This window comes from Durio zibethinus, chromosome 27 (assembly GCF_047325235.1).
Source record: "Durio zibethinus cultivar Kanyao isolate XHJ-2024 chromosome 27, ASM4732523v1, whole genome shotgun sequence".
Taxonomy (NCBI): Eukaryota; Viridiplantae; Streptophyta; class Magnoliopsida; order Malvales; family Malvaceae; genus Durio; species Durio zibethinus.
Window position 1 is genome coordinate 1,464,652 of NC_143188.1, and position 24,772 is coordinate 1,489,423.

At 32.3% G+C, this 24,772-nt stretch overlaps 3 protein-coding genes and 2 pseudogenes across 5 annotated transcripts; 2 read left to right on the plus strand and 3 right to left on the minus strand.

The window, feature by feature from the left end:
- Positions 1-588: 588 nt before the first annotated feature.
- Positions 589-1,417, minus strand: LOC111279671 (uncharacterized). The gene has a single exon (XM_022866653.2). It carries the CDS (start codon positions 1,340-1,342, stop codon positions 761-763), a length of 582 nt encoding a protein of 193 aa, XP_022722388.1. The 5' UTR covers positions 1,343-1,417; the 3' UTR covers positions 589-760.
- A 3,446-nt stretch (positions 1,418-4,863) lies between these two features.
- LOC111279825 (protein SRC2-like) lies at positions 4,864-6,031 on the minus strand. Its single transcript, XM_022866879.2, has one exon. The coding sequence runs from the start codon at positions 6,010-6,012 to the stop codon at positions 4,987-4,989; it is 1,026 nt and encodes a 341-aa protein (XP_022722614.2). The 5' UTR covers positions 6,013-6,031; the 3' UTR covers positions 4,864-4,986.
- A 3,600-nt stretch (positions 6,032-9,631) lies between these two features.
- LOC111279823 (mitochondrial thiamine diphosphate carrier 2-like) lies at positions 9,632-13,791 on the plus strand. 2 transcript variants are annotated; one of them, XR_002688965.2, is made up of 7 exons: positions 9,632-10,122; positions 10,883-10,999; positions 11,218-11,329; positions 11,556-11,683; positions 12,600-12,752; positions 13,232-13,472; positions 13,550-13,791. XR_002688965.2 is itself a non-coding variant. In XM_022866878.2 (7 exons), the coding sequence occupies exons 1-7, from the start codon at positions 10,006-10,008 to the stop codon at positions 13,766-13,768; spliced, it is 993 nt and encodes a 330-aa protein (XP_022722613.1). In that variant the 5' UTR covers positions 9,637-10,005; the 3' UTR covers positions 13,769-13,791. The 2 variants fall into 2 exon arrangements, 1 of the variants encoding a protein (XP_022722613.1); XM_022866878.2 differs by having other exon boundaries at positions 9,637-10,122; positions 13,232-13,378.
- Positions 13,792-13,842: 51 nt separating this feature from the next.
- LOC111279133 (uncharacterized) lies at positions 13,843-15,381 on the minus strand (annotated as a pseudogene). The gene is made up of 3 exons (XR_016334522.1): positions 15,334-15,381; positions 15,077-15,220; positions 13,843-14,641 (listed from the first exon to the last, which is right to left on the minus strand). The product of XR_016334522.1 is annotated as an uncharacterized LOC111279133 (transcript).
- A 6,062-nt stretch (positions 15,382-21,443) lies between these two features.
- LOC111279862 (nuclear transcription factor Y subunit B-5 pseudogene) lies at positions 21,444-23,086 on the plus strand (annotated as a pseudogene).
- The last annotated feature ends 1,686 nt before the right edge of the window (positions 23,087-24,772 follow it).

Here is a 24,772-nt window from a genome sequence, read left to right on the forward strand (position 1 = left end):
AACATGCAGAATGTAAAAAGCAAGCAAACCAAAAGCTCTACAAAGATTTGAACTGAAAGTACATTAACTCCTACATGTGGTTGTTTATATACCACTTAGAGCTTATATAGACTAAATCGAAAAAAAAAAAAATCAAAACATATATTAACCTGGGAAAAAACTGAAACATACATATAGATATACCACAAGAAAAATGCACTAAGAAAGCCTTATGTGAGATTTCTCATACCAAAACAATGAATTTGACTCACAAGTCAAAAGATTCAAATTGAAACTTAAGAGTATCTCAGAAAATTTTAGAGCACCAAAATAACTTAACTAATGGTTTTCATATGTTTGAGGAAAGAAGAAAACTATTATACCAAGCTGCACCTTAAACTTTCCTAGCTGATTAAGATTTTGAAACCCAATTCACATACACATAAGCACTACAAACAACAATTTTTTGTTTCAATTAACCAACATAATGAAATCCATGCTCAAATCTTTCATATTTTCAGAGAACACTTATTAACATATACATTGCAATAGAAATGATAAAAATATTACCTTCTATGACTCATTTATTCAGATTAATACAAATGAATATGATATTGCAATGGTAAGCATCAATAAAATATTTGCACTAAAAGATTGTAGTAACATAAGAAGCTGCAAATACTTATAATAGGAAAAACCAAAGTACAAATTCAACCAAAGTTGCAACAAAACTCAACCTCAAAATCCAAAATTGAGAACTAGACATATAAAAATACCCAATTTACTCTTCAATTAGCTGCTCGTTCTGATTCTCCATCCTCAAATACTCGCCAATATCAGCCTGATGAAGCACAACAATTGCATTAGGATCCAATTTCCTACAATCTTGGGTACTCTTGGCTGCAATCCCAAACCCCAAAGGCAAATCCGACATGGAAAAAATCACAACTCCATCACCAGGTGCAATACTCTCCGTTATCCTCCCTAACCCACCTTTCAAAACATGATTTGCATACAAAAACGACATTTCCGAGGTGGGTTTTAGCCAAACCTTGTGCTTTGCATTTGCAGCCAACAGGTTTAAGCATTCGATAGTTAAATGGAAGTTGCCTCCGTGGGTAAATCTGCCTATGCAGGTCCCTATGGAAGCCAGCTTGGGTCTGGCTACGTTGGTGGCTCGTTTTACGAGGGAGTCACTGACATAGTAGACTTTGTTCTTGTGGAGCCTGAAGCAGTAGCGCCCTGGGGTTTTGTCCGGGCCTTCGTGAGATGGGTTTTCCACTATGTTCTTCAAGTTGTTGCCTGTGAATTTGAAGAGCTTTTCGAATACGGCAGTTGTTTCTTTCTCGTCTAAGGGTCTCATCTTTGCAGCTTAGGATTTGCTCGAGGTTTTGCCGTTTGTTTCTGGCTGTTGACTAGGGTTTAGATGATGTTTTCTTTTTGGTATAATACCAAGTAAGCCCTAAACTTTAGTCTCAATGCAAATAAACCCTTAATATTTTATTGCATAAAATTAAAACTATGAACTTTTATTTTATTGTAATTAGAATCTCAACGGTGTGAAATATTTACTTTTTAAATTTTTTAATTGAATGATTTAATTTATAAAAAATGCTTACTTAAATTTATTTGAATAAGTTAAATGATAAGTATTTAAGAGAACAATAGTTTGAAAATTACTTCATTTGGATATTATTTATTCAATTTTAAGATTTAAAGTATATAATTACAATAAAAATAAAATTTTATAATTTTAATTTCATGCAATAAAAAAAATCAAGGACTTGATTGCATTTTAAAGTAAAATTCTAGGGTTTATTTCGGTATTAATCCTTTCTTTTTTTTTCTTGGGTAGTTGGGTAGGTTTCACAATGAAGAAGAAAAGTGCCCAAAAGGCTAGACTGAATTAATTGGGCTAAATGGGCTTTAAATGGTGGATATAAAAAAAAAAATTGTAAAAACGAATGCTAGATATTTTTTTTAAAATTATCATTATATTAATTTTTTTAAAAAATTAAGTAATATCTTTTTTATTAAATATATTAAAATTTATCAAATTAATTATTAACCACTTTATTTAATATAAAAATATTATTATAAAAGGATAAAGTGTAAATTTATCACTATTTATCTAAATAATTTAAATTAATGGTAACATCATTCTTTTAGTTTTGAAACAAATTTACTATCGTATTTCTAATTTTGAAATTAATTTATTCAAGACATAATGGTTAGAAAATATTTTGGTTTTATAATTAAATTTTTTTTAAATGATATAAGAGGAAAAAATAGTCATTAAAATAAAATCCACATTTCACTTTTTTATTATTTTTCTTCTTTCCTCATGTATTTTTTTACTAAATATAATGTCAAATCATGATTTTTTATCCAAAATTAAAAATATGATGGTCAATTTTCTTCAAAATCAAAATTTAATGATAAATTTGCTTTAAAAAAAATTAAATGATGGAAAAGTTTTTAATTTTAAGGGAATATCAATTTCTTTTCCTACCAAATTTACTTGTGAAATTCAGTATATTAAACTTATTATTTAGTTGTTTATAACTCGTTAAAAATTAATATTAATGTGTTTTTTTTTAACGTAAGTGTTGAAAATTTGATATCAGCTCTCTTCAATCCATTAAAAAAATAAAAATAAAAATGGTCATTCTCATACACATTAAGTATACTTATTTAAGGGTCGAATTATCTGCTTAAACTTAAAAATTCATTCAAAATTTTGAAAAAAAGTTGGATAAAAAATTAAAAATTTATTAGATAAATTTCGATACAATTTTTAGATTTATTTAAATTTTGAATCAAATTTTAGACAAAAAATTTAAAATTTAAATTTGATTCAACTTGATCCGAACTTACATATATATATGTTATTTATTTATATATATATATGTGAATTATAAATAAATTAAAAATAAAAATTATATATTTTATTAAACTTATTTTTTAGTTTTAAAAGATATTTTGATTATTTTTTTTGTTAGAAGTTCTCAACGTATAATCCAAAATATTTTAAATTTTTAAGCGGATTTGATATGTTAGACCAACCTAAGGTGATAGTGCCCAGATCGACCACCTCATCAAGCTGTCCAACGAGTCTTCACTTATGCTGACTCGTCTTCCTCTAGGTGAACAGTTAGCATTCTGGTTAGCTTGACCTTTCAGGTCACCCCTAACCACAAGACTAACCCTGAACAGCTTGAGCTGTATGAAACCCTTTATTTTTCAACTATAAATAAAAACATTCAAGTACCATTTTATCTATCTAATACTCATACTCTTTTATTTCCTCGATCTTTTTTCCTATTTACCTCTCTTACTAATCTCTGATTTGAGTGTGCAAATATAAATACTGGAATCACTTCCATCTGAACCAATGCTCAAAACGCTAAGATCATTTTTAGTCTTTGTCTAAACCGCTATCTTTTTTTTTTTTTTATTGATTTCACGATTTTACTTTTAACAGATCAGCTCAACACAAATAATTTTTGTTTTCGTCTACATGTGATGGGAGTCTATTAACGAAACTATTCGTGATTGTAAGCGTTAAAGAACCTTACCAAAGACCTTGACATCCTCATCTTCGAATGCAGGTATTTGGCCAAATGGCTGTCAGAAGAAAATAGAACACAAGAACAGAAAAAAAAAAAAAACCAAATAATGTTAGCTGTATGCAAAGAAAAGAGCAAACAATTTCACTCGCAATCAAATGTTTACTTCGTAGCCTTACATTTAGTGATAAATAAGGTTGTTGTTTGCAGGCAGAATTTTCCAAATCAAGAGGAACAAGCTCGTATTCATGGCCTTTCTCACATAGGCAAGGCAAGACGCGTGCAGTACACGTAGACATTGCAATTCCATAAACTTTGATTCCCATGGCTATAACCAATTGGCTCTACAAGAAGCAAGAGATGAAGATGGGGATGGAGAAGAAGAAGAAGGGTTGGTTTATATAGTTAAAAGACGGCTACACAGTTTTTTTTTTTTTTTTATATGTTTCCCTGCGTTCATTTCTATTCAACTACTGCCGGTGTTCTTGTTGCTTTGCTATTAGAAAAGGCATCGTTGGAAACAAATTCAAGAAACAACAACTTGACATCGTGTGGATAACCCTCATCTACAAAATTCCCACCTTCCACAACGTTTAAGTGTTACAAAAATACCACCTTGGGATGGAGTCACACAAAACTGTGTCAGGGTCATATTCATCTGAATCATATGCCTCACCGTTTTCTTCTATAGTGAATGCCACTGGAAATCCTTTTGGGAGAGGGAGGAACATAGCCAACGACGCCAAGGTCCCAAGTTTCAATAGCTCCATTAGAGTGAAAGTGCACAAAAGACTTGGTCTTTACTTGAACACATAATGTCTTTTAGGGAACATTGATTCAAGTTAATCCATGTAGAATTTCCAGGTTTACAATTTAGAAAAGGTATTATGGATGATCATGACCTTACAATTACCGTCAGTCGGCGCTGCCTACAATGCATCTTCCGAACAGCAAAGCTGCAAAGTTGCTCCAGCTATCAGCACATTCGCAAAATTGGCTGTACCCTTTGATACCAAGCTATTTCATTTGGTATCTCTTAAAATTGGAGGAAGGCTCGGAGACGAAACCAACTGTAGGAGAGCGTGTTTGATTTCAGGATCCTTATTGGATGGTTTTTGATCTCCTAGACATGGTTTCTACTTGTGACAGCTGCCATTTTGTTTATACCAATCGAGGAGCTATTTCTTCCACACATAAGTTAGCGAAAATTGAGTGTGAGATAGTAATTCTGATGCTCTTTAATATGCAATGAAACTTTTGTTTTTTTTTTTTAATTTCCTTTCAACAACAACAAAACATTAAAAAAGAAAAGTGATGAAATCCAAAAGGAAAACAGTAGCAAGTTGATGTAATAAGATCAATAACGGTCCTAATACAAAACAAAAGCTCCCATTGAAAAGCATAAAACAAGAAACATCAATGATCAAAACCGCCACCATCAGAGACAGAGATCATATCTATCGCCCTTCATCCAACCCTGCCGCCAATCCCAATTTAAACTTGTTATTCTTCTTTTGTGGCTGTTGCACTGGTGGTGTGGGTACCCATATCCCCCTGGTGGAGCGTAATCATATCCTGGAGGTGGAGGTGGGCAGCTATATCCCCCTGATGGAGCGTAATCATATACTGGAGGTGGAGGTGGGCAGCTATATCCCCCTGGTGGAGCGTAACCATATACTGGAGGTGGAGGTGGGCAGCCATATCCCCCTGGTGGAGCGTAACCATATACTGGAGGTGGAGTTAGGCAGCCATGGCATGGTGGTACCTGTGGTGGGTATCCACCATACGCTGCTGCTACAGGCGGCGGAGGGTATTCATAGCCAGCTGGCTGTGGTGGAGGATTAGGTCCAGGTCCACCATATGGGGCAGAAATGGACCCAACTGCCATGGATACAGGATATGTAGTAACAGGCTGATCACCCTTGCCTTTTTCTGACTTGACAGGCTCTGAAACTTTGTCTCCGAACTTGTAAGAAAAATTCAAGGTACCTTCAGGTCTTCCTGACGGTTTCGTTACCTGGTAACTGACGAACTTAATGGAACCGTCTTCACCTGGTGAATCTAGGAGTTTCATAACAGGCACCTTGACTTGACCAAGTTCTTTTTCTCCAAGGCTACGCTCACACTTGATCTTGAACTTGAGAATCAGGTTGTTGTTCTTGGGCAAGGACTCGTCGATGGTGAACTTAACAGGGAAATCCCAGGTTGGGTTTTTACCACATTCTTTGTCTACTGGAGTTTTAGTCTTCTGCTTGTACTTCGATGAATCACCCTTAAGGGAAACTTCGGCGTACACATCCATTTTATCAATGAGATTGACATTTTTTAGGCCTTTTGCAGATATGACGTTAATCTCTAAGGTTCTGTGTGCCATAGCTACAAGGAGAAAGAAAGAAAGAAAATTTTGCTGGAGGAGACTAGGCAAACCAGTTGAAGCTTTTTTTCTTTCCTTTTTGGTATTCATTGCCTGGAAAATCTTTACGTTCGAAATGGGGCATTGGAAAAAGAGAACTGACGGCGGTTGGTGGAAGATAATGACTAATTTCTTGTTCTTATGTTTTTTTCAATTAAAAGAATAAAATATCCAGCAATTGCTTCTATTTTTTTTAATTTATTTTTTTTCCCTAGTTCCTAATTGGCTGGATCCAAGATGATTGACTTCTGAAGTTCTAATTTATTGCTTTATAAGAATTTTTGCGTTGATTGATGAATTAACATTCTTCTGTAAGAAGACGTGAGAAAATTACTTTTCCTGGGTAGTTCATTGGACAGCAACATCACAAAAACCAAGCGGATGAGAAGAAGAACATTAAATTTGCCAAATGTGAATGCAAGAAAAGCCTGCACTGCAGTCTTCAATACGTTATTTAGAATAATCTGCATTGATTTTTCAAACATTACAAGGTGGAAACAAATGGTAAGTGATTCAAGCCAGGTATCAAAGTCTTCACGATATTTTTTTTGACTTGTCAACTGAACCCAAGTTCGGTTTGCACTGACTTCAAATGATACTTCACATCAACCAAAGAAAGAAGTTGTATGACTAATTCCATAAAATCATCAGAGATGGATAGGCACATAACCGAACCAGCACTTCAAGTCAGATACAATTTCACTGCACCTGGTCGTACGGTTGGCATCTGACTGGATATGTCAACATTGAAGGTATTGGATGTACTGTAGATGCAGTTGTTCCTTGCCTCGTATTGACATCCTGCGTTACAGGCTGCAATGCAATGGTCAAGTACATAGTTCTTGAGCACATCTGTGATCTGGTTTAGGAGGGGATGGAGAGCGGGTGGAGATTGAGCAATGAACACCTGCCAGTTCCCAGGAATTTCACAAGTCGAATAACAAGACAATAAAGAACCAATCGGTTGATTCACATTATAGTTTCCAGCTGCTTTGATCCCCATTTAACCTGAAATTTACACGGTTTTCATATGAAGAGCACGCACCAAACACATCACCACGTGACTTCTTCAGGCATGATTTTGGGTGAAACATCGACTGCCAAAGCTGCCGACCTTGTAAACTTACTTAGATCATCAGATGATGCTTGCATAAATTAGGTAATTCTGAAGCTGGCACTTTCCAAGGCACAAAGGTAGCAATCTGCCTTTGCATTCCGAAAAGGGATTTGTTTCTGGACGCATATCTATATGCTTTACATAATGTAGCCAGTCCTCAGGGTAGTTGTTCCCAGTCAACCATCAAATTGTTTGAGCTAGATACAATTTCAACGGGGTTTTTTTTTTTTTTTTTGTCACAAAAAGTTCAAAATCGAGGTTACTTTATTTTTAATGTCAAGATAAAACAATAACCCATAAAAAAATTTACTAATCTTTTAAAAAATTTTAAAATTTTAAATTATTTATCAATAAAAAATTATAAAATTCAAATTTAAATATTTTATGTTTAGACTCTAAACTTCAATCATTTTAAGACACAATTTCAATGTTTCACGTTGCCAACCCATGTTTGATAATCCAGACACAATTTCCATGGTGAGCTTTAGATGTGGAAGCATTGACCCCAAGACATAATCAAAGGTCCAAACCAAACTGAGGTCAAATCAAATAAAGCCTCTCAATTGCAAATAGTTAGTAAAAAATAAAAGGGTATTTCTATGTTTTATCTAATCAAATCTTGTATTAAGAAGTAAACATTTGTATCATAGTATTAAATATTTAAAAATAAAAATTTTCATGTAATCAATCATTATTGATATATAATAAATTTAATATTCAAATTTTAATATTTATAATTTTTATTTATAAAAATTAATTTGTGGGATGCCACAATAAGAGGATTAATGGGACTTTATTAATATAAGCTAATAGAATTTAAAATTTTGATGCTAGATTGTCTTGATAACTATTGTTTGATTTATAGGTGTAATCGATTAAGTTCAAATTGATACAATATTAAGTTTGAGTTTGAATTCGATTCAAAATTTAAGACTCAAAACTTTACTCAAACTCAAATTCGATCTAATTTTATTTTTTAAACTTAAGTTCGACTTGAGATAAAAATCAAGTTACTCGAACTCATTCGATTAAACTCGATTAATATGTAAAAATAAGTTCAATTCTTATATTCAATAAAAATTCGATTATTTGTGCTCGAGTTCAAGATATTTTATTAATAAAATAATTAAAATATATTAAAATATAAAAATTTGATTAGGCTCACAAGCTACTTAAGTCGAGTATAAAAATACTTGAACTTGGTTCGATAGATGAGTCAGGCTACTTTAGCTCAAGCTCAACTTGATAATAATCGAATCGAATTTAAATTTTATTCGAATCGAATCCGAGTAATTTGTGAGTACTAATGTATCATTTATACCTTTAATTGGACCAAGTCTACTTGTAAGATTCTCAACCAACAATATTGTCATGAAGCAGAGGCATTTATGCAAAAAGAACAAATAAAAATTTTGGACCAAACATTTTTTTAGTGATGCCAATAATAATTAAACACATGAAATGAATAATTAGCATATGGTCCTAAACATGTTGGTATGGTTACAAAGTAATGAAGTAATTTTCATAAAATTTACTACTAAAAACTTTATACAAATATGTATTTGGCACTATAATGCATTTTAATCTTTAAATATTGATAAAATTGGAATTAATTTTTTCAATAAATCAACTTGCTCTATATTATTATATATGATATAATATTAATTGATTTACAAGTTTCATAATAATTTTATAAAATTTAACTTTCCAATTGAAAATTTTATGCTGAAAAATATTCTTATAAATAATATATATTTGATGCAACAATTGTTCATCAAAATCAATCTTAAATTGTTAAAGTAAACAACCTTAATATTATGGTTTTTGCTTCAATTTTTAAAATTGTTAATGATTTTTAATGATAGTATTAAATTTTGATAATACAATCTAAAATACCTCAGATTTTGTTTAATTTAATACCTTTTTTCCAATTATCTTCCCTAAAATTTACAGATATCATTTCCAAAAGGTTCATCATAAAATTTCAACCCTAATTGAGACAGAATATTATATTAAGATATTATTATTACTAAAAAGATTTCATTAAAACAAAAATAAAATAAAATAAATCTCTCATTCTTCTTAGGAATAACATTTCATTTGGCATCTAAATTATTATTGTTTTTCTAATATGCTGTTTAAATAAAAAAAAAATCAAATCAATACTCAAATTACATCTCCAAATATTAAATTACCTTAATTTTTAATATCATCAAAATAATCGTGATTTAACATTTAAATATTGACGTCAATGATACCTGACTTTCACATTATCTAAATAAAATTATTATGTGTTATTTTTAAAAAATTTTAATATAATTTTTAAAAAAATTTTTTTTTTATTATTTTGTTTAAAAAAATTTTAATTATTTTTTTAAAAATAATACATAACAATTATATTATTATCACATAATAATCCGTATCATCTGTTAAAATAATTTAATACATAAAATTAAAATAAAAGGTATCTTATTAAAAATTATTTTAATTTAAATACCACGTTAAAAATATTATAATAGTTCAAGTGTTGAAGTATCATCCCTTCTTCTTTCACCTATGAATATCTGTGCATTTTCCTCTCCGTATTTACTTGAAGGAGGTGCCCCACTCTCAATCAAATAAGGCGGCAAGAAAGGAAAAATCAAGGCTTTCTCTTTTTAATTAGTTTCTTTTTAAAAAATACTTGTATTCAATGGCAACCTTTCACTTTATCTGCCCCTTCTTTATTCCCAGCTTCCCTTATCTTTCTCTCTTCTGTGTTCTTCCCTGATCCCTCTTTTTCCCACCTGCATTCTCTCACCGACTCTATCTTTCTAAATCCTTTAGCCCTTTTGAAAACTGGGTTTTTCAGCTTGGTAGCCTAAATCCAGAGAGCAAGAGAGAAAAAGGGGTTTTTTTTTTTTTTTTTAAAGGCAAAAGCTCTGGCCATGGAAGAGCCAGGGCAGTTAAAAAGGGCGTTTCTTGATGCCACCGCCGGCGCTATTGCTGGTGGCATTTCCCGGACAGTTACTTCTCCTCTTGATGTTATTAAGATAAGATTTCAGGTAAAATTTTTGGGTTTTTTGTTTTTTTTTTTTTGGAGTATTTTAATATGAGGAGCATTCTGGAATTACTGTAATTATTGTTGTATTCATGAATTTCTTTTTGGGTTTTATTTTTTAATTGAATAAAACTGCTTACAGGGAAAGTTGTTAGACCTGACAGAGTGTTAGGTGAATCCAATTGAGTTTGGTTTGTAATGTTGCATTTCAAAATATATGCTTGACTTGACTTGATAAGTATCAACTAATAGTTGTGGGAATTAATCATAGTATTAATGAAATCAGGCTTGAGACTGTATTATAGCTTCATGTTTGGCTTAAAAATTCATGCCGTTGGGTATCAAACAACAACATAAGCCTTTTTCCCATTGCGAGATGAGGCTAGATGAATCATATTTTATAGCTATGTACTTATGTGGTACTTAGGAACATATCCTTGTTAAAAATCACTTTTTTCTTTTATAATTTCCAACCATGCACTATTCGGTCGTCCTCTTCGTTGTCCTCCATTCATCCACGTTTTCTCACTTTTGCTAACTAGAGCATTTGTATGTCTCCTTGTTTGATGTTTAAATCATCTTAAATGTGTTTTTTTTATCCTCAATGCATGTGGCATCCATCATGTCCCATATGCACTCCTTTATCGTTGTATGTTCACACATCAATTGAAGAATTGTCATCTCAGCCACGCTCATTTGTTTCAGCATTTTAGTGTTCTGTTGCCCAACATTAAGAAATTTGTTATTTTTGTATGCTGGGATAGGTTCAGTTGGAGCCCACATCTTCGTGGGCTTTGCTTCGTAAAGATCTTTCAGGATCATCAAAATACACCGGAATGTTTCAAGCAACAAAGGATATATTCAGGGAAGAAGGTTTACCGGTATGAAGGCCCTTTTGTTGTGGACTTGTATGTTTGTTTTCTATTTGTTTTACTGGTTATGAGTGTCAATGATTTATATGAAGAGCTTATTAGTTTGTGTGGTTGGTTGCATTGTTGGTTACCCTTTTCTTTTCTGTATGCTAATTTGCCTGAAATTCTGTAGATTTGCTTTTTTTTTTTCTTTTTCCTTTTTCATTCAGTATGCTTGCTTATGACAGGGTTTTTGGCGTGGTAATGTCCCAGCTTTACTTATGGTTATGCCATATACTGCCATACAATTTGCGGTGTTACACAAATTGAAAACATTTGCTTCTGGTTCTTCCAAGACAGGTACTTTACAGTGGGCAGTGCCTTTCTCATGCATGATCAAAAGTGACAAGTTATAAGTTATGTTTTATTGTGATAGTAATGTGGGGCATACATTCACTTAATGACAAATTATTTATGGCTGATGTTCTCTGTTACTTATGGAGTATTTGACTTGATTGTGTAAGATGATAGCGTTATGTTGTTCCTTGCATTTTGATTTGTCATGGCCTTGTTTATTATGGTGCAGCGGATCACCTTAATATAAGCCCCTATCTGTCTTACATCAGTGGGGCATTAGCGGGTTGTGCAGCTACTGTTGGATCTTATCCTTTTGATCTTCTACGGACTATATTAGCTTCGCAAGGTGAACCTAAGGTATAAAATTTGACTAATGTTATGACTGTCATTTTCTGCTTTGACAACAAACATCCAATTCTGTGAAAATATATATTTGAATCCCTACACAATTTACAAGTTCATAACCTCTTTGGAAAATCTTTTTAATTGTATACCTGAACTCATAAAGTGATGTATGAATATTTCTGGCATGCAAACACCCAATTTGCCCTCATGTAAACCTGGCAATTCGTGTCATTGTATCGTGTTTCGTGTCAGATATGATTTCAAACATGACATGAATAATTTGGACATAAATACCACAAGAATACTTAAATGACATAAATAACTTAAACACGAATACAACATGTTTATTATACGTGTGACACGCGATACAATATGATTAATACATTTAAAATTAATTTATACCCAAATAACACGACACCACACGGTTAACATTATTATATACCACTAACACGATTAGATGATTAATTACCCAAATAACACGACATGATTAACACAATTATGTACGAATAACACGATTAGACATGATTAATTCATTTATTTAAACAAAAAAATCATTTAAATTAGTATTTAAACAAAAAATTATTTAAATGTTAAATATTTATAATATATTTAAACACTAAAATGATATGAATACAATTATTAAATAAATTAAAATAGTTTTTAAAATTTTTTTATGCTATGAACAAAATTGTGTTTTAAGTGTGTCATTATTATTTGACACGAATACGACACGAATAATGTCGTGTCTTAATCGAGTTGACACGATTAAGACATGAAATATGATTACATTAAATCCATACACGGTTTTTTCTATGTCATTTTCGTATCGTGTTTAAAATTATTAGGTCTACTCACATGCTTGTTACCTGCAAAAAGCTTTGATTTCTTGAAGGTATTTATTTATTTGGCACATCCTGATTATGTGTAGGTATATCCCACCATGAGATCAGCATTCTTTGATATAATTAAAACTCGTGGCTTCAGCGGATTGTATGCTGGGTTGTCACCAACATTGGTTGAGATCATTCCTTATGCTGGCTTGCAATTTGGCACCTACGATACATTTAAGCGTTGGACCGTGGTGAGATTTTTGTTCATTTATATGTTGAAAGAATCTTTTCTGTAAATGCTTGGTATAAGTCATACATGTATCCTGTCATTCCTTTGCTCTTTGGATTATTTTATTCTAAGGAAATGTGGGGATTAGATCTTATATGTTAAGACCATTTGTCTGATTGTCCATGCGGTATGTATTATTCCAAAAGAATGATGCATAGAATAGATAACATATTTTTGGTGGTTCTGATGTTATTGTTTCTTATAAACTACCTGCATCTGAAGTTTGGAATGCAGGTTTAAGTACCCATTGCAGTACTGGCTAAATTTTAGAGCATGCTAGATAAACTGAAATTCCTTGAATATTTTGAAAATTTTATTTGCTCTTGGTATATGCTTAGTCTTGATCTAAAAGGTTGAATATATATATATATATATATATATATATATTTGTTAACAAACTCTTTTTGATGCATGGTTTTGGATTTTGCACTATCATGTTAGGCTTGGAATCGGTTAAGATCTTCTAATACAAGCTCAACCAAGGATGATAGCCTTTCAAGTTTTCAACTTTTCATTTGTGGGCTAGCAGCTGGTACTTTTGCGAAACTCGTCTGTCATCCGCTGGATGTAGTAAAGAAAAGGTTCCAGGTAGATTGCCGGGCTTCTTGAACCTTACGTTGCAGCATCACCCAACCTGTGAATTTTAGATAAATGTCTATTTCTGTTAGATCTACTAACCAAGGTGTTACATATCTTGCTCATTTCTTTTTAAATAGTGTGTAATTCTTTACGCAACTTTGCTGTTATTGGCTGTTGCAGATTGAAGGACTACAGAGGCACCCAAGGTACGGTGCTCGAGTAGAACATCATGCTTATAGGAACATGTTTGATGCCTTACGTCGAATCTTGCTGTTAGAAGGTTGGCATGGTCTGTATAAGGGAATTGTTCCATCAACAATCAAAGCTGCACCTGCTGGTGCTGTAACATTTGTGGCTTATGAGTTTACATCAGATTGGTTAGAGTCCATTTTAACTTGAACCTAACCTTTATTTTCACTTTTCTTTTCCTTCTCATCTTTTAGATAATCCATTCTTTTTCCCTGAATTTTGGAAAAGCCCTCATAGGAAGGATAAGAAGGGGGTTATCCTATTATTACATTCAATTTCACCGTATTTGCAGGAAATAAGTTCATATATTTAGAGTTTAAAGATTCCAGGTTGAAATCAAGATGTAGAGTGTGTAATCAAGGAAATGCTGATGTGTATTTTTTTTTTTTATAAAAATATTGTAATTTAAGGATAAAATAAAGAGATAAATGTGGGAATTTAAATTTTCGACCTGCAAAATATCATTTTTTATGTATAAATCAATTGAGCTTCAAAATTCCCTTGAACTTGCATTGGTCTCTATATTCTTTTCATCATTTCTTTTAAAAAGAAAATAAAACATCAAAAATTACATCATACAGGAAACAACATTCTTATCAAAGTGAACAGCAAAACACATTATCTACTGTATCTATCTACATGCTGAGGAATAGCAGCCATTTTGTCAGGTAATAGAGACTTCAAAAATTTTCTCCTGAAATGAACCAGGTTATTCAACAGAACCCAAATAGTATAGTTCACCAGAGCAAATGAAAGTCAGTGGTCTTTATTAGTGCTTTTTATGTTTAGTGCTGTCCTCTGGATGAAGGGACATGAATTGCAAGATCCTTTGGACCTGTGCCACATTCAGTCTGAACTTCTCTGCAATCTGCTGAACATCCATAGGGCCATTGTGATCATCAGCCTTGCCCTGATGTAAAAGCATCAGGTGTTGTAGCTGTTTGACATTCAAGGTTCCTGGAAGTGCAGGCCTTTCTACATGCCTTCCAGACACTGGCGTTATGTTCCGCAATTTTTATCAAACTTTTCATCTACTTAAGACCAAGTGAAATCATTTTACTAAGTTCTTTACGTTAGCCACTCATCCCTCTATTTGGACGAATGTCATAGTATATTGGATTCAGTGAAACAGGACAAATCCCATATTAAATGGAGGTATGAAGTTCATCAAATGCTCCAAACTTTTTTCTCGTAGAAATGACACTAGAAGTTGAATAAACACAAAGCCACAGTGTTTAAACAGTGAATCAAGAAACCATATGAATGTCTCTACTTTTCATTTCCTTCAAGGAGAAACCTTCCAAATAAAAAAGAAAAAAAAAAAAAAAGAACTTGCAGCCAATCCTATCTACGGCATTGTTTTGAAATTTGGACACCATTGTAGCTATAGATTTTCCTTTTTGACTGAGCTGTTACGGGTCAAAATAAAGCCAAGCAAAAAAAAAAAAAAAAAAAGACCAAACTTTGATGAACTGACCTCGCCCATCTCAAGTTTGCCACCAGGCTTAGCTGAAATCCTGCCCACCATTTAACTAACATTGCATCATACTTTGGATCTCTTTCTTCCAACACATTATCAGGATTGCTTCTTGAAGCTATTTCCTTGAACCCAAAAGAATTTCAATTCAACCACCCACAAAAAAAATATATATATATATATATATAAACTAAAAAAAAATCGAACTTTTATTAATTCGAGTGGGGAAATAACTTACCATGATCAAGATTTTCATACTGGGAAGCTCTGGAGATCTTCTGTTCATCGGTGGGACCCAAAGGCCTTCTTGATTTCGCGGGTTGTGACTGGTCCACCGATCAAATCCTTCCAGTTGCTCGACGAAATGCCTGCCCACTACTCTCCCTTATTTCTTCGTTTTCTTTTCATAGCTTTTCACTTTCAGGCAAAAATGAAAAAACCCATATTGTTATTTGTGCGGTCACTCGTGTTTGGCTTTGTTTTGGAGAATTGAGAGAGACACAGGAAAGACAGGTGTGGAATAAAATAGCATGAAATGCTTTCATCTATGGTTTTAATAATTATCACATATTCTTCTAAAAAATATTTTAACCTAACTTATAAAATTTAAAATATTTTACAAAAATGGAACTGTTATAGTAATAATCATAATAATAAAGGATTAAAAGAGAACTGAAGTTGAGAAAAAAAAATAAAAAAATCAAAAATTGATTTAAAATTATATTATTTAATTTGGTTTGGATCGATTTTTTATTTAATTAAGATTAAATTTGGATACTAAATATATATATTAAGTTTGATTTTCAGATTGAAAAGTAAAAAATTAAATCAAATCAAATTTATACATTTATTAATTTTTTTATATTTAAGACTTTTATCAAATAAAATAATTATTTTATACTTAAATATATTTAAATATATTAAAATAATATTCAAAATATTTAAAATTTAAAAACTGATGAATCAAACTGAATCGATAAAATTTGATTCAAATCAAATCAAATTATATAAAAATTTGATTAAAATTTTAATTAATTTTTAAAATTTTACATTTTATTATTATTTTAAAAAAATCAAATCAAATTCAAATTAATTCCAAACATTGTAACCCTTAAAGAAAACGTTGGTTGATGTCCCTTTTTTTCTGATAAATTGCTGCTCAATGGGGAAAGAAAGAAAGCCCATGTCAATTGCCATGGATATAATTGATAATTAGAGTTTAATTGGTCCAATACAACTTCATCAAAGTTGAACGTACATATATAATTTACAATTTCTGTTTAACTCAAACAAGGTGAGCATAATTTTAATCTACCAGTTAATTTAATTGATGAGAATCGTCCTTCTTATGAAAGTATTGGATTAGAATTTAATTTGTGATCGCGTGTTGAGTTCATCTCAAATACATGATCTTCAAATATCTATTTTAAATTATTGAATATAATACATTTTTTTTTAACATAAAAAATTAAATAATTTATTTATCTAAAATTTTTTTTCTTACCACAAAAAAAATACACATAGACCTAAATCTTGACCCAATATTCCTTCTCTCGTAGTAGGCAAGAAGTAATATCTCTCTTAGAGTGAAGCAAGCATTGGCTGAGGTGCTCCTTGTTCCTTACTATTTCATGGCAGGCAGGTTCAGCTTTAACCAGTAAACCAATAGACTACATCAAGACTTAGGTTGAAAGATCTTTGGAATCTTTCTCTTCCGAATTCTACATTTAATCATTTTGTTCATCGGCCTGTCCTTTTCAAAAGCCTAGATGAAACAACACTTCATACATGTAAACATATTATTAATGCTTAATAACCAGTTATTTAACACTATGTTGCTCTGACTTTTTATTCCATTGAATATGAAAGTTCGACCCTTCAAATATATAAAAACCTAAAAAAAATGAATGTATTTGTGTTGGACACATATGGATGCCCATATTTTATTGGACACTCACCCGAGTTCAAGTAAAATAAATTTAGTATATTGGTTACTATCCATAGATAGAAATGAGTGGCACAAAAAATTCAAAATTATAACCTAATATGATTTTTTTTTTTGGACCTTGCATATAATTGATCTCACAGTTATCAGATATAATGCTTAGTTTGTTGTTGTAGTTACTAGCCATGAAAGTTTATTGTACAATTTTCATTCAAAACTTTTGCTTTTTTTCTTATTTTGCAGGTCACAAGGTTTGCATGGGGAGGTTTCTCCATTGGTTTTGTGACAAACCATGCTATTCTTGATGGAAAATCAGCCAGTGAGATGCTTAAGAACCTTGCCTCTATTTGCAGAGGAGAAACTGAAGGGCTATAAATCAAAGTTATCTACATTAATGATAGAACATGCTTAAAAGCAAGAAATCCATTACAGGTTAGGTTCACACACATGGAGTATATAAAACTAAAAGATCAAATATTATCACTTGCTTTATGTTTTACTGCACCAGAACAATCATGATCTCCATCTCCATTGACTTTCTCAATAGTTTACACTCATAAACGCTTCCCTTTCACTTCTGAAATGATCAGCACTTGAGGCTATAGTAGCTTATAATCGGAGAGCAAGACACCATTTGCTAATGCAAAAGTGATTGATTTGGTAGAGAAGCCATTTTCCTTCTGTTTTGAGAAGATCAAGGAAGCTAGAGAAAGGATAACAGATGAGTATGTGTGGTCAGTGATAGACTGGCTGGAGGTCTATAGAGGGATTCCAGCAACCTTTATTGGGAATTTCTATGCGTCTGCTTGGAGTAAACTGAGATTCGATGACCTTGATTTCCGATTCGGAAGCCGATTCATGGAGAGCCAGCTGTAAGTGGGAATGATGAATTGGTTTTGATGCTTTCTGATGGAAAATGTGGATATAGTGGCGGAGGGATCAATTGTTTGGGGCTTGAACCAGAAAAAAATGAAAGAGCCTAATGGTTCATATCTTTGAGATATGAATCTTTTGACACTAAAGTTCTCACCAACAATGTGGCAAATTTGTCACCTTCCTAATAAAGTGCAATAATCTAACTTAAATTTACACTTTTGCACATTGACAGTGGATACAAGCCTGTAACTATGAAAAAGATGTTGGCAGAAATATTAATAATAAAAAGTATATCTAGGGTTGACAGTTTAACCCGCTTTTGACGAGTTCGATCCAATCTGACTTTATAAAATTTATTTTTTTTAAAATTAGATTTTAAATCGAATTAAATCAAATATTATTAAAAAAAATCGAGATTGAATTGGGTTCGGGTTTTAAGCAAACCTAACACAAGTCGATATTATATAAAAATTATTTTTAAAATTTTTTATTTATATATTTATATTTTAAAAAATAATATTTTATTAATTCGGATCTGATCAGATATAATTTATACAATATCATATTAGATCGAATCGAGTTCGGATATAAAAAATTTCTAAAAAAAAAATCGAGTTGAATTTAAATTTTATTATTATAAAATCCGATCGATTTCAAGACTAACAAAAGCCCACCCTGTCCCGACCCATCGCCTAACCCTAAGCATATCAGACTTGGATCTTGAACAAAAAGGCTTCAATAGTTTTTTCAAATATTATACCCGGATCGTTCTGTGGCATCTTGACTGCCAAGTTGGTGACTTATCCAACGTCTCTTCTCCTACATATTGCTGACTTGACATCGGAGTCATCCCGGAATAATATTTGTGACATCCCCTGACCGTTCTCTTTGTGACAGGTCATCACAGTCATCCAAGTCAGCAGTCCCTCCCTCCTACCAGCAAGTATCCAATCACCCAACCAGAAAATCCATCAACACCAAACTAGAAGAATAAGACATGCAGATATAAGAAAGTAACTACTAACTAGGCTTCTAAATTGGTTAAGTTAACTAAAACAGGTAAGCAGTAAGTTGGACATATTAAATTGGCATATCTAAAGGAATGAAAGCTAAATAAATGGTAGTTTGTTGTCTGGTATGTTGTTTCGATTCTCACCCTATAATATATTAAAGTCTCTGATCATCCTCATTAGTTCACAGTATAAAAATTCCCATCACCACTTGAGCAGATACATAGAATCTGGATATGGACACCAACAAATGCAACTGAAAAGCAATATATATTATTTAAATTAAAATGTTTTTCTAATAGAATAAGTTTGAACACTTTATTTGACAGTTGTTGTGTGCTTTATTACCAGACCTTAAACCATTAGTATTTGGTTAGCAGAGGGTGCAGAAATATGCTAGGTTAGAATCTAAAATATGCAAAATCCACTCAGATTATGGCAAGTGGCATGACAGCAATGGAGATTGTACAAGGCAGTGTGGCTTAGTTCCAAATCCCAGTGGGCCAATCCTTAAATCCAAATCAAATTGTATTAAAGAAAGAAGAGAATGGAATCTTTGCAAAATTAGCTGTGCTTATTAAGAAAAAGGAGCAGATCAGGACATCATATATGGGATATCATATTCCCAAGATTTTCAAAGCACCATACAAAGCTTCCACCAGCATTTCTAAAAGCTATTTCCAGGTTTGCTTTTGCTGGTTGCTGCTGCTTCCACTGAAGTTTTCTTCAGTCTTAGGTTATCAAAAATCACTAGACTCAAAAGACTTTAAGTTAAATCCGAAGCTTAATTCAGTTGGCTCATATAACTTTCTTTTAAGAAGTAGCATCTAATAAATTTGGAGTTCAAATCTCAGCACTTGTAATTCCTTTGTTCCCAAGCTGTGACCTCTTATGTAAAACAAAATCTTCAAGATGCAAACAAATATAGTCCCACCAATAGTATACATTTCTTTGATAAACCAGTTTTCATATGTGGTCCCAAAGCAAAACAATACTCAATTCAAATGAATTGTCTTTTCTTCTGTTTTCATTCCAAAACTATCAAATAAAACAACCTAAAATATGATACAAAACTAGAAAATGGGAAGTGGGGTTGGCAGAACAGCTGAGGATCATAGTTATTGTTGCAGCATTACTCACATATGTATCTTTATCTACTAGCAAGAATCAGATCTGCCCCCATCAACCAAAATCTAGAAAGAATTGACCCATCATCTATCAGTTTCATCATTTGTAATTGCCCCTATCTACTCTTTGTCAAAACAATGTGAAAAGCCTTATTATTGGCCTGGTTTCTCGCTCAGGTTATTTGGAAACCTTCTTTTTTCATGTCACTAAACTGATATCTCATTCCTCAATCATGATTCACGCTCTGATGATCTTTTCAATAATATATATGTGTACCTTAAACAAATGATACACTTTATAATTAATTCTCCCAACACCATGTAATAACTAGAATTGTACGTCATATTGTACAAAGGACCAACTTTTTTTCATATTTCTCTAACTCTCAACTCAATCATTTATGAAAAAGTAAAGGCAAGTTTATTGGAAGGTGTTTTCAAGCTGTAAGAAGCCAAATGAAGGCAATAAGCAAAGGAAGATGAGGCTTTTGCCTGCTTATTAAAAAGAAAATTCTAAGAATTTAATTAGATCTGTCTTTTTGCCCATATTTTTAATTGGTATATCCAACAGAAAACTTTGATTTCCAAAAAAACCAAAAAAAAAAAAAATTCATGAAGAGATCATATAGTTCAGCTAATGTGGATCTATGCAGACTTGTCAATTTTTAAAAGCACTATCAACCGATGTCCCAACTCTCAACAAAAATTATGGATGGGTCCAAGCAATTATGACATGATATGAACACAATATAAAAATAAGACATGAAAATAATACGATTTAAAATTTTAATAATAATTATATATAAATTTACCAAAACTAAAAATATATATTTTATATTTTCATATCATTATAAATTATGACATATAATTTTCATACAAAATATAATACGAATATATAAATTTTAATATTTTTTATGATACGAATATACAAATTATCATATTTAGATGGGATCACATTTCATCATTGTTCTTTATTATATGGACCATAACAAGATCATGAACATAAGCTCCTTTACTACATATTTAGTTTCCTCTTTTGTCCTTTTGGTCCCTCGCTCTCCCCATTGACCAATTTCAACTTCAGACAACTCTATGAAATTAAGGAAGAAAAAAAAAAAAACACTAGTTATGCTGTCGTATTGAATGATGTAATCTTGAGCAAAACCTATGCAATTAATATTTAGTAATTTTTTTTTCCCACTAGTGTTTGGTTGAATCCACTCTGAAACCTTATGCAATTAGTATAATCTCCACCAAGTTTTACTATTACGCCATTAAACCTTACAAAAATATGATTGGAGCTTTATTGTTTATTTAAATTCGATCATTAGCCCTCTCAGCATCCAATATATTGTTGCATGCCGATGAAGCGTAACAGCTTACTTGGAAAGTATATGACGATGCCTGCCTGTTACACTGGTGGACTGAGTCAACTTACACAATATCACAACAAATTCACAATTGAATCATATATATATCCAGTAGATTGGGCTGGTAGACATGGCCACACCGGGTCAGCTTCGTCACATGTCACATGGATATCGAAAAAGACATAAGTTTAATATGCAAGTATGTGTATGCGTATATATATGTGTATATATGCTTGCATGCGTAGTTATAAACTTTCAAGCATTTATTTAAGTTGGCATAGATTATAGAACTAACTTTTTGACCTTGAGCAACAAGTCTAGGTTCAACAGGATCATCAAGTTCTTATTAAGAATGGCTGAAAACGTTGGAGATAGTGCTTCAAATGATGATGGCGGCATCAAAGAGCAAGACCGCTTACTTCCAATAGCCAACGTTGGTCGCATAATGAAGCTAATTCTACCTCTAAATGCAAAAGTCTCAAAGGAAGCTAAGGAAACTATGCAAGAATGTGTTTCTGAGTTCATTTGCTTTGTGACTGGTGAAGCATCTCAGAAGTGCAGAAAGGAAAGGCGCAAGACTGTGAATGGAGATGATATTTGCTGGGCTTTGGCTACTCTTGGTTTTGATGACTACGCAGTGCTGCTAAGAAGATACTTGCAAAAGTATAGAGAGCTAGAAGGAGATAAAGCAGCAAATCAAGACAAGGAGGAACCATCTAATTCATATGGAAAAATCCAAACAGAAAACCAGGCTGTAGCTTCAACTCCATTAAAGTTCAGCATGACTGGAAGCTGCAGTAACAACTCCAATCCGGGGGCATTTAATTGAGGTTATATATATATATAAAGCTGCTTCTAGCTTTAACCATGATAACACTAATCAACAAGATTTGGTCCTATTTACTTGATTTTATGGTGTTCTGTTGGATAAATGACAAGGTTGCTTTTATTTCATGTATGGAATTTGTTCATCATGGTTTTTACCCAAACCTTCTGCAATTTTTTTTTTTTGTTTGAGTACTTGAACATAATCAATATATTGGAAATCTTATGTGTACTTGAATGTTGATTAATCTGATTCAAGACAACGGTGATGACAAGGTATTTCATTGATCAGCTCCGTTTGCAACAAGAAGGAAGCTATCAGGTTAGTTAAACAAACCAGTACCATTGTCATTCAGGAAATTCAGAAAGTCTTCCTGCAATTTGCTTACTTTGGTCCATCTAATGTCTTCAGTACTCTTTCTTCGTTGAATCTGGCTTCATCTTCACCATATAATCACATTCAGAGCTAGTTCTTCCACATTAATTTAGTCACTCTCCCCCTTATCTGGAGATCATGATCTCCTGGTCAAGGACCCCATTTCAATAGTACCATATATCATACCAGATGATGAAATCATATTCTCTAGCCATGTCTGTTTTTTTTCCCTTTCTTTCTAGTAAGTTCACACTATCTTTACTAGTATCAAAGTTAAGAGATGTTGCTGACACCTGTGTGATCTGTTAATAGAGTATTACTGGACTTTTAGTTCCGGTAATCAAGGTTTAAAGACAAATTCAAATACAAAAAAAAAAAAAAAGTAGGAGACATTGACTTGGTTAAAGTATCTATCTAGGGTTAGGGTTCCTTTAACTCAATGTTGAGAGTTAGGGGCCACCATTTAGCAGCCATATCACTGTAGCATTTGCTCAATACTGTTTAAGGTTTAGCTAGGGTTTCTATTGTTTTACACATTAGCACATGGTCTTCTATTCGCATTTTCCAAGGTTTTCTCTTGAATTGTAGCCTCCCCATGAAAAAAAAAAGATGCATCAGAATAAAAAATGAGACAGATCAAGTGTACGACAGACAAAAGAACTATTGTATAAACTAGAAAATATCCCCCAATCATTTCATTTCTGCACTATGGCCATCAAGGAGGAGAATATTTGATTGAATGTTCAGCAGAATCCTCAATGTATAAAACTCAAAACACAGTGCATAATCTTTATGGCCATGCCATGCCTCCTTGCCATCATCAAACAGACAGTTGGCAAGTGCAAATCCTTCCTTACATATATATATATATATATATATATATATATATATATTGCAATGGATTGGATCAGTCATTCCAGATAAAAACACCAAGATGGCAGGAATTCTCTCCAGGTGATGACAGTCACCTTAGCATCAAGCAATGAAGTCTTTCATGTGCTTTCAAGTCGCCTGTTCAAAAGGCCAAGATGCCATGCCAGACAGTTTTTACTGAACATAGAATATTTAGATGGCCATTGTGGATAGTATAACAGTTGAAGTTCATGTGTCTTTTAGTAATGCTATCGTATATCCGTTAAATTTTGAATTTTTATAATTTTATATTTAAATTGGATTTCTCCACCTATTATTAATTGATTTCGATTGTAAATTTAATGCTTAATTTAATTTCTAAGCTCCGATTCTGTCCTCGTATTTATTTTGCATTATGCATTAAGGGGTAACTACAGGAGAAATTTGTTGGTCAAGATCAGTTTGAACTTAAACAGGAGAACCTGCAGTCAAGTCTTCCAGCTGGAGCTTAATTTTCTATTCCAGATATTCCAAACATGTAATTAATTTAAGTAAAAAGATGCAAGGAAACTGGAATATCCTTCAACAAAATTCCATCAGCACCACTCTGTAATTAGGAGGGTCAAGTAGATGAGCCACAACTTTTTTTGGGACCCAATTACTTATTAAGTCATTCATAAAGTTGACTAATATTCTAAAACAGATTAATCTAAATTCTGCATGACCGAATATATAAATATTTATTTATTTACGTTTCATTTGAATGATAGATGAAAAACATATTTTTATTTTGTTTTCTTTTTATTTTAGAATTGAACCCTTAGATTTTTAGGGATTTAGTAGAATACATAATGAGACAGTAATTAAAAATCTCATCCATCATGCAATGAAGCCTTAATCACTTTATTTTTGCTATTATCTTTAATGATTTGTCCTAAATATAACTGTTTAATTGCTGTCCATCTGGTGGTTCAGTGGCTGAAAATTATCATCATGCACTTATATTTTTCTCTTTCTTTGACTGCAGATGGATGACAATTGAATACCAAAAAAAATGGGGCAATTGACCATTGATAGAGGCAACAGTTTTGTTCTTCATCATGACCCCTAATAAAAAAATTAAGATCTAATTAATTTTAAATGCAAATTCAATCATGATTACAAGAAATTATTATCAACAAAAACGAAAAGAATCTGTTGAAGATTACTGTAATGCAAATGATTTTTTGGATTAATAAATGGTCTGGCCACTGTCTCCTTTTTTTTGAACGGGTTGATCAATGCTTCATTTAAATG

Bases quoted from the DNA above. Each gene is read 5' to 3' on its own strand.
- LOC111279825 (XM_022866879.2), bottom strand. From the start codon at position 6,012: ATGAATACCAAAAAGGAAAGAAAAAAAGCTTCAACTGGTTTGCCTAGT.
- LOC111279823 (XM_022866878.2), top strand. From the start codon at position 10,006: ATGGAAGAGCCAGGGCAGTTAAAAAGGGCGTTTCTTGATGCCACCGCC. The intron at 10,123-10,882 runs GTAAAATTTTTG...ATGCTGGGATAG, and splicing joins TTATTAAGATAAGATTTCAG to GTTCAGTTGGAGCCCACATC. The intron at 11,684-12,599 runs GTATAAAATTTG...GATTATGTGTAG, and splicing joins CTTCGCAAGGTGAACCTAAG to GTATATCCCACCATGAGATC.
- LOC111279671 (XM_022866653.2), bottom strand. From the start codon at position 1,342: ATGAGACCCTTAGACGAGAAAGAAACAACTGCCGTATTCGAAAAGCTC.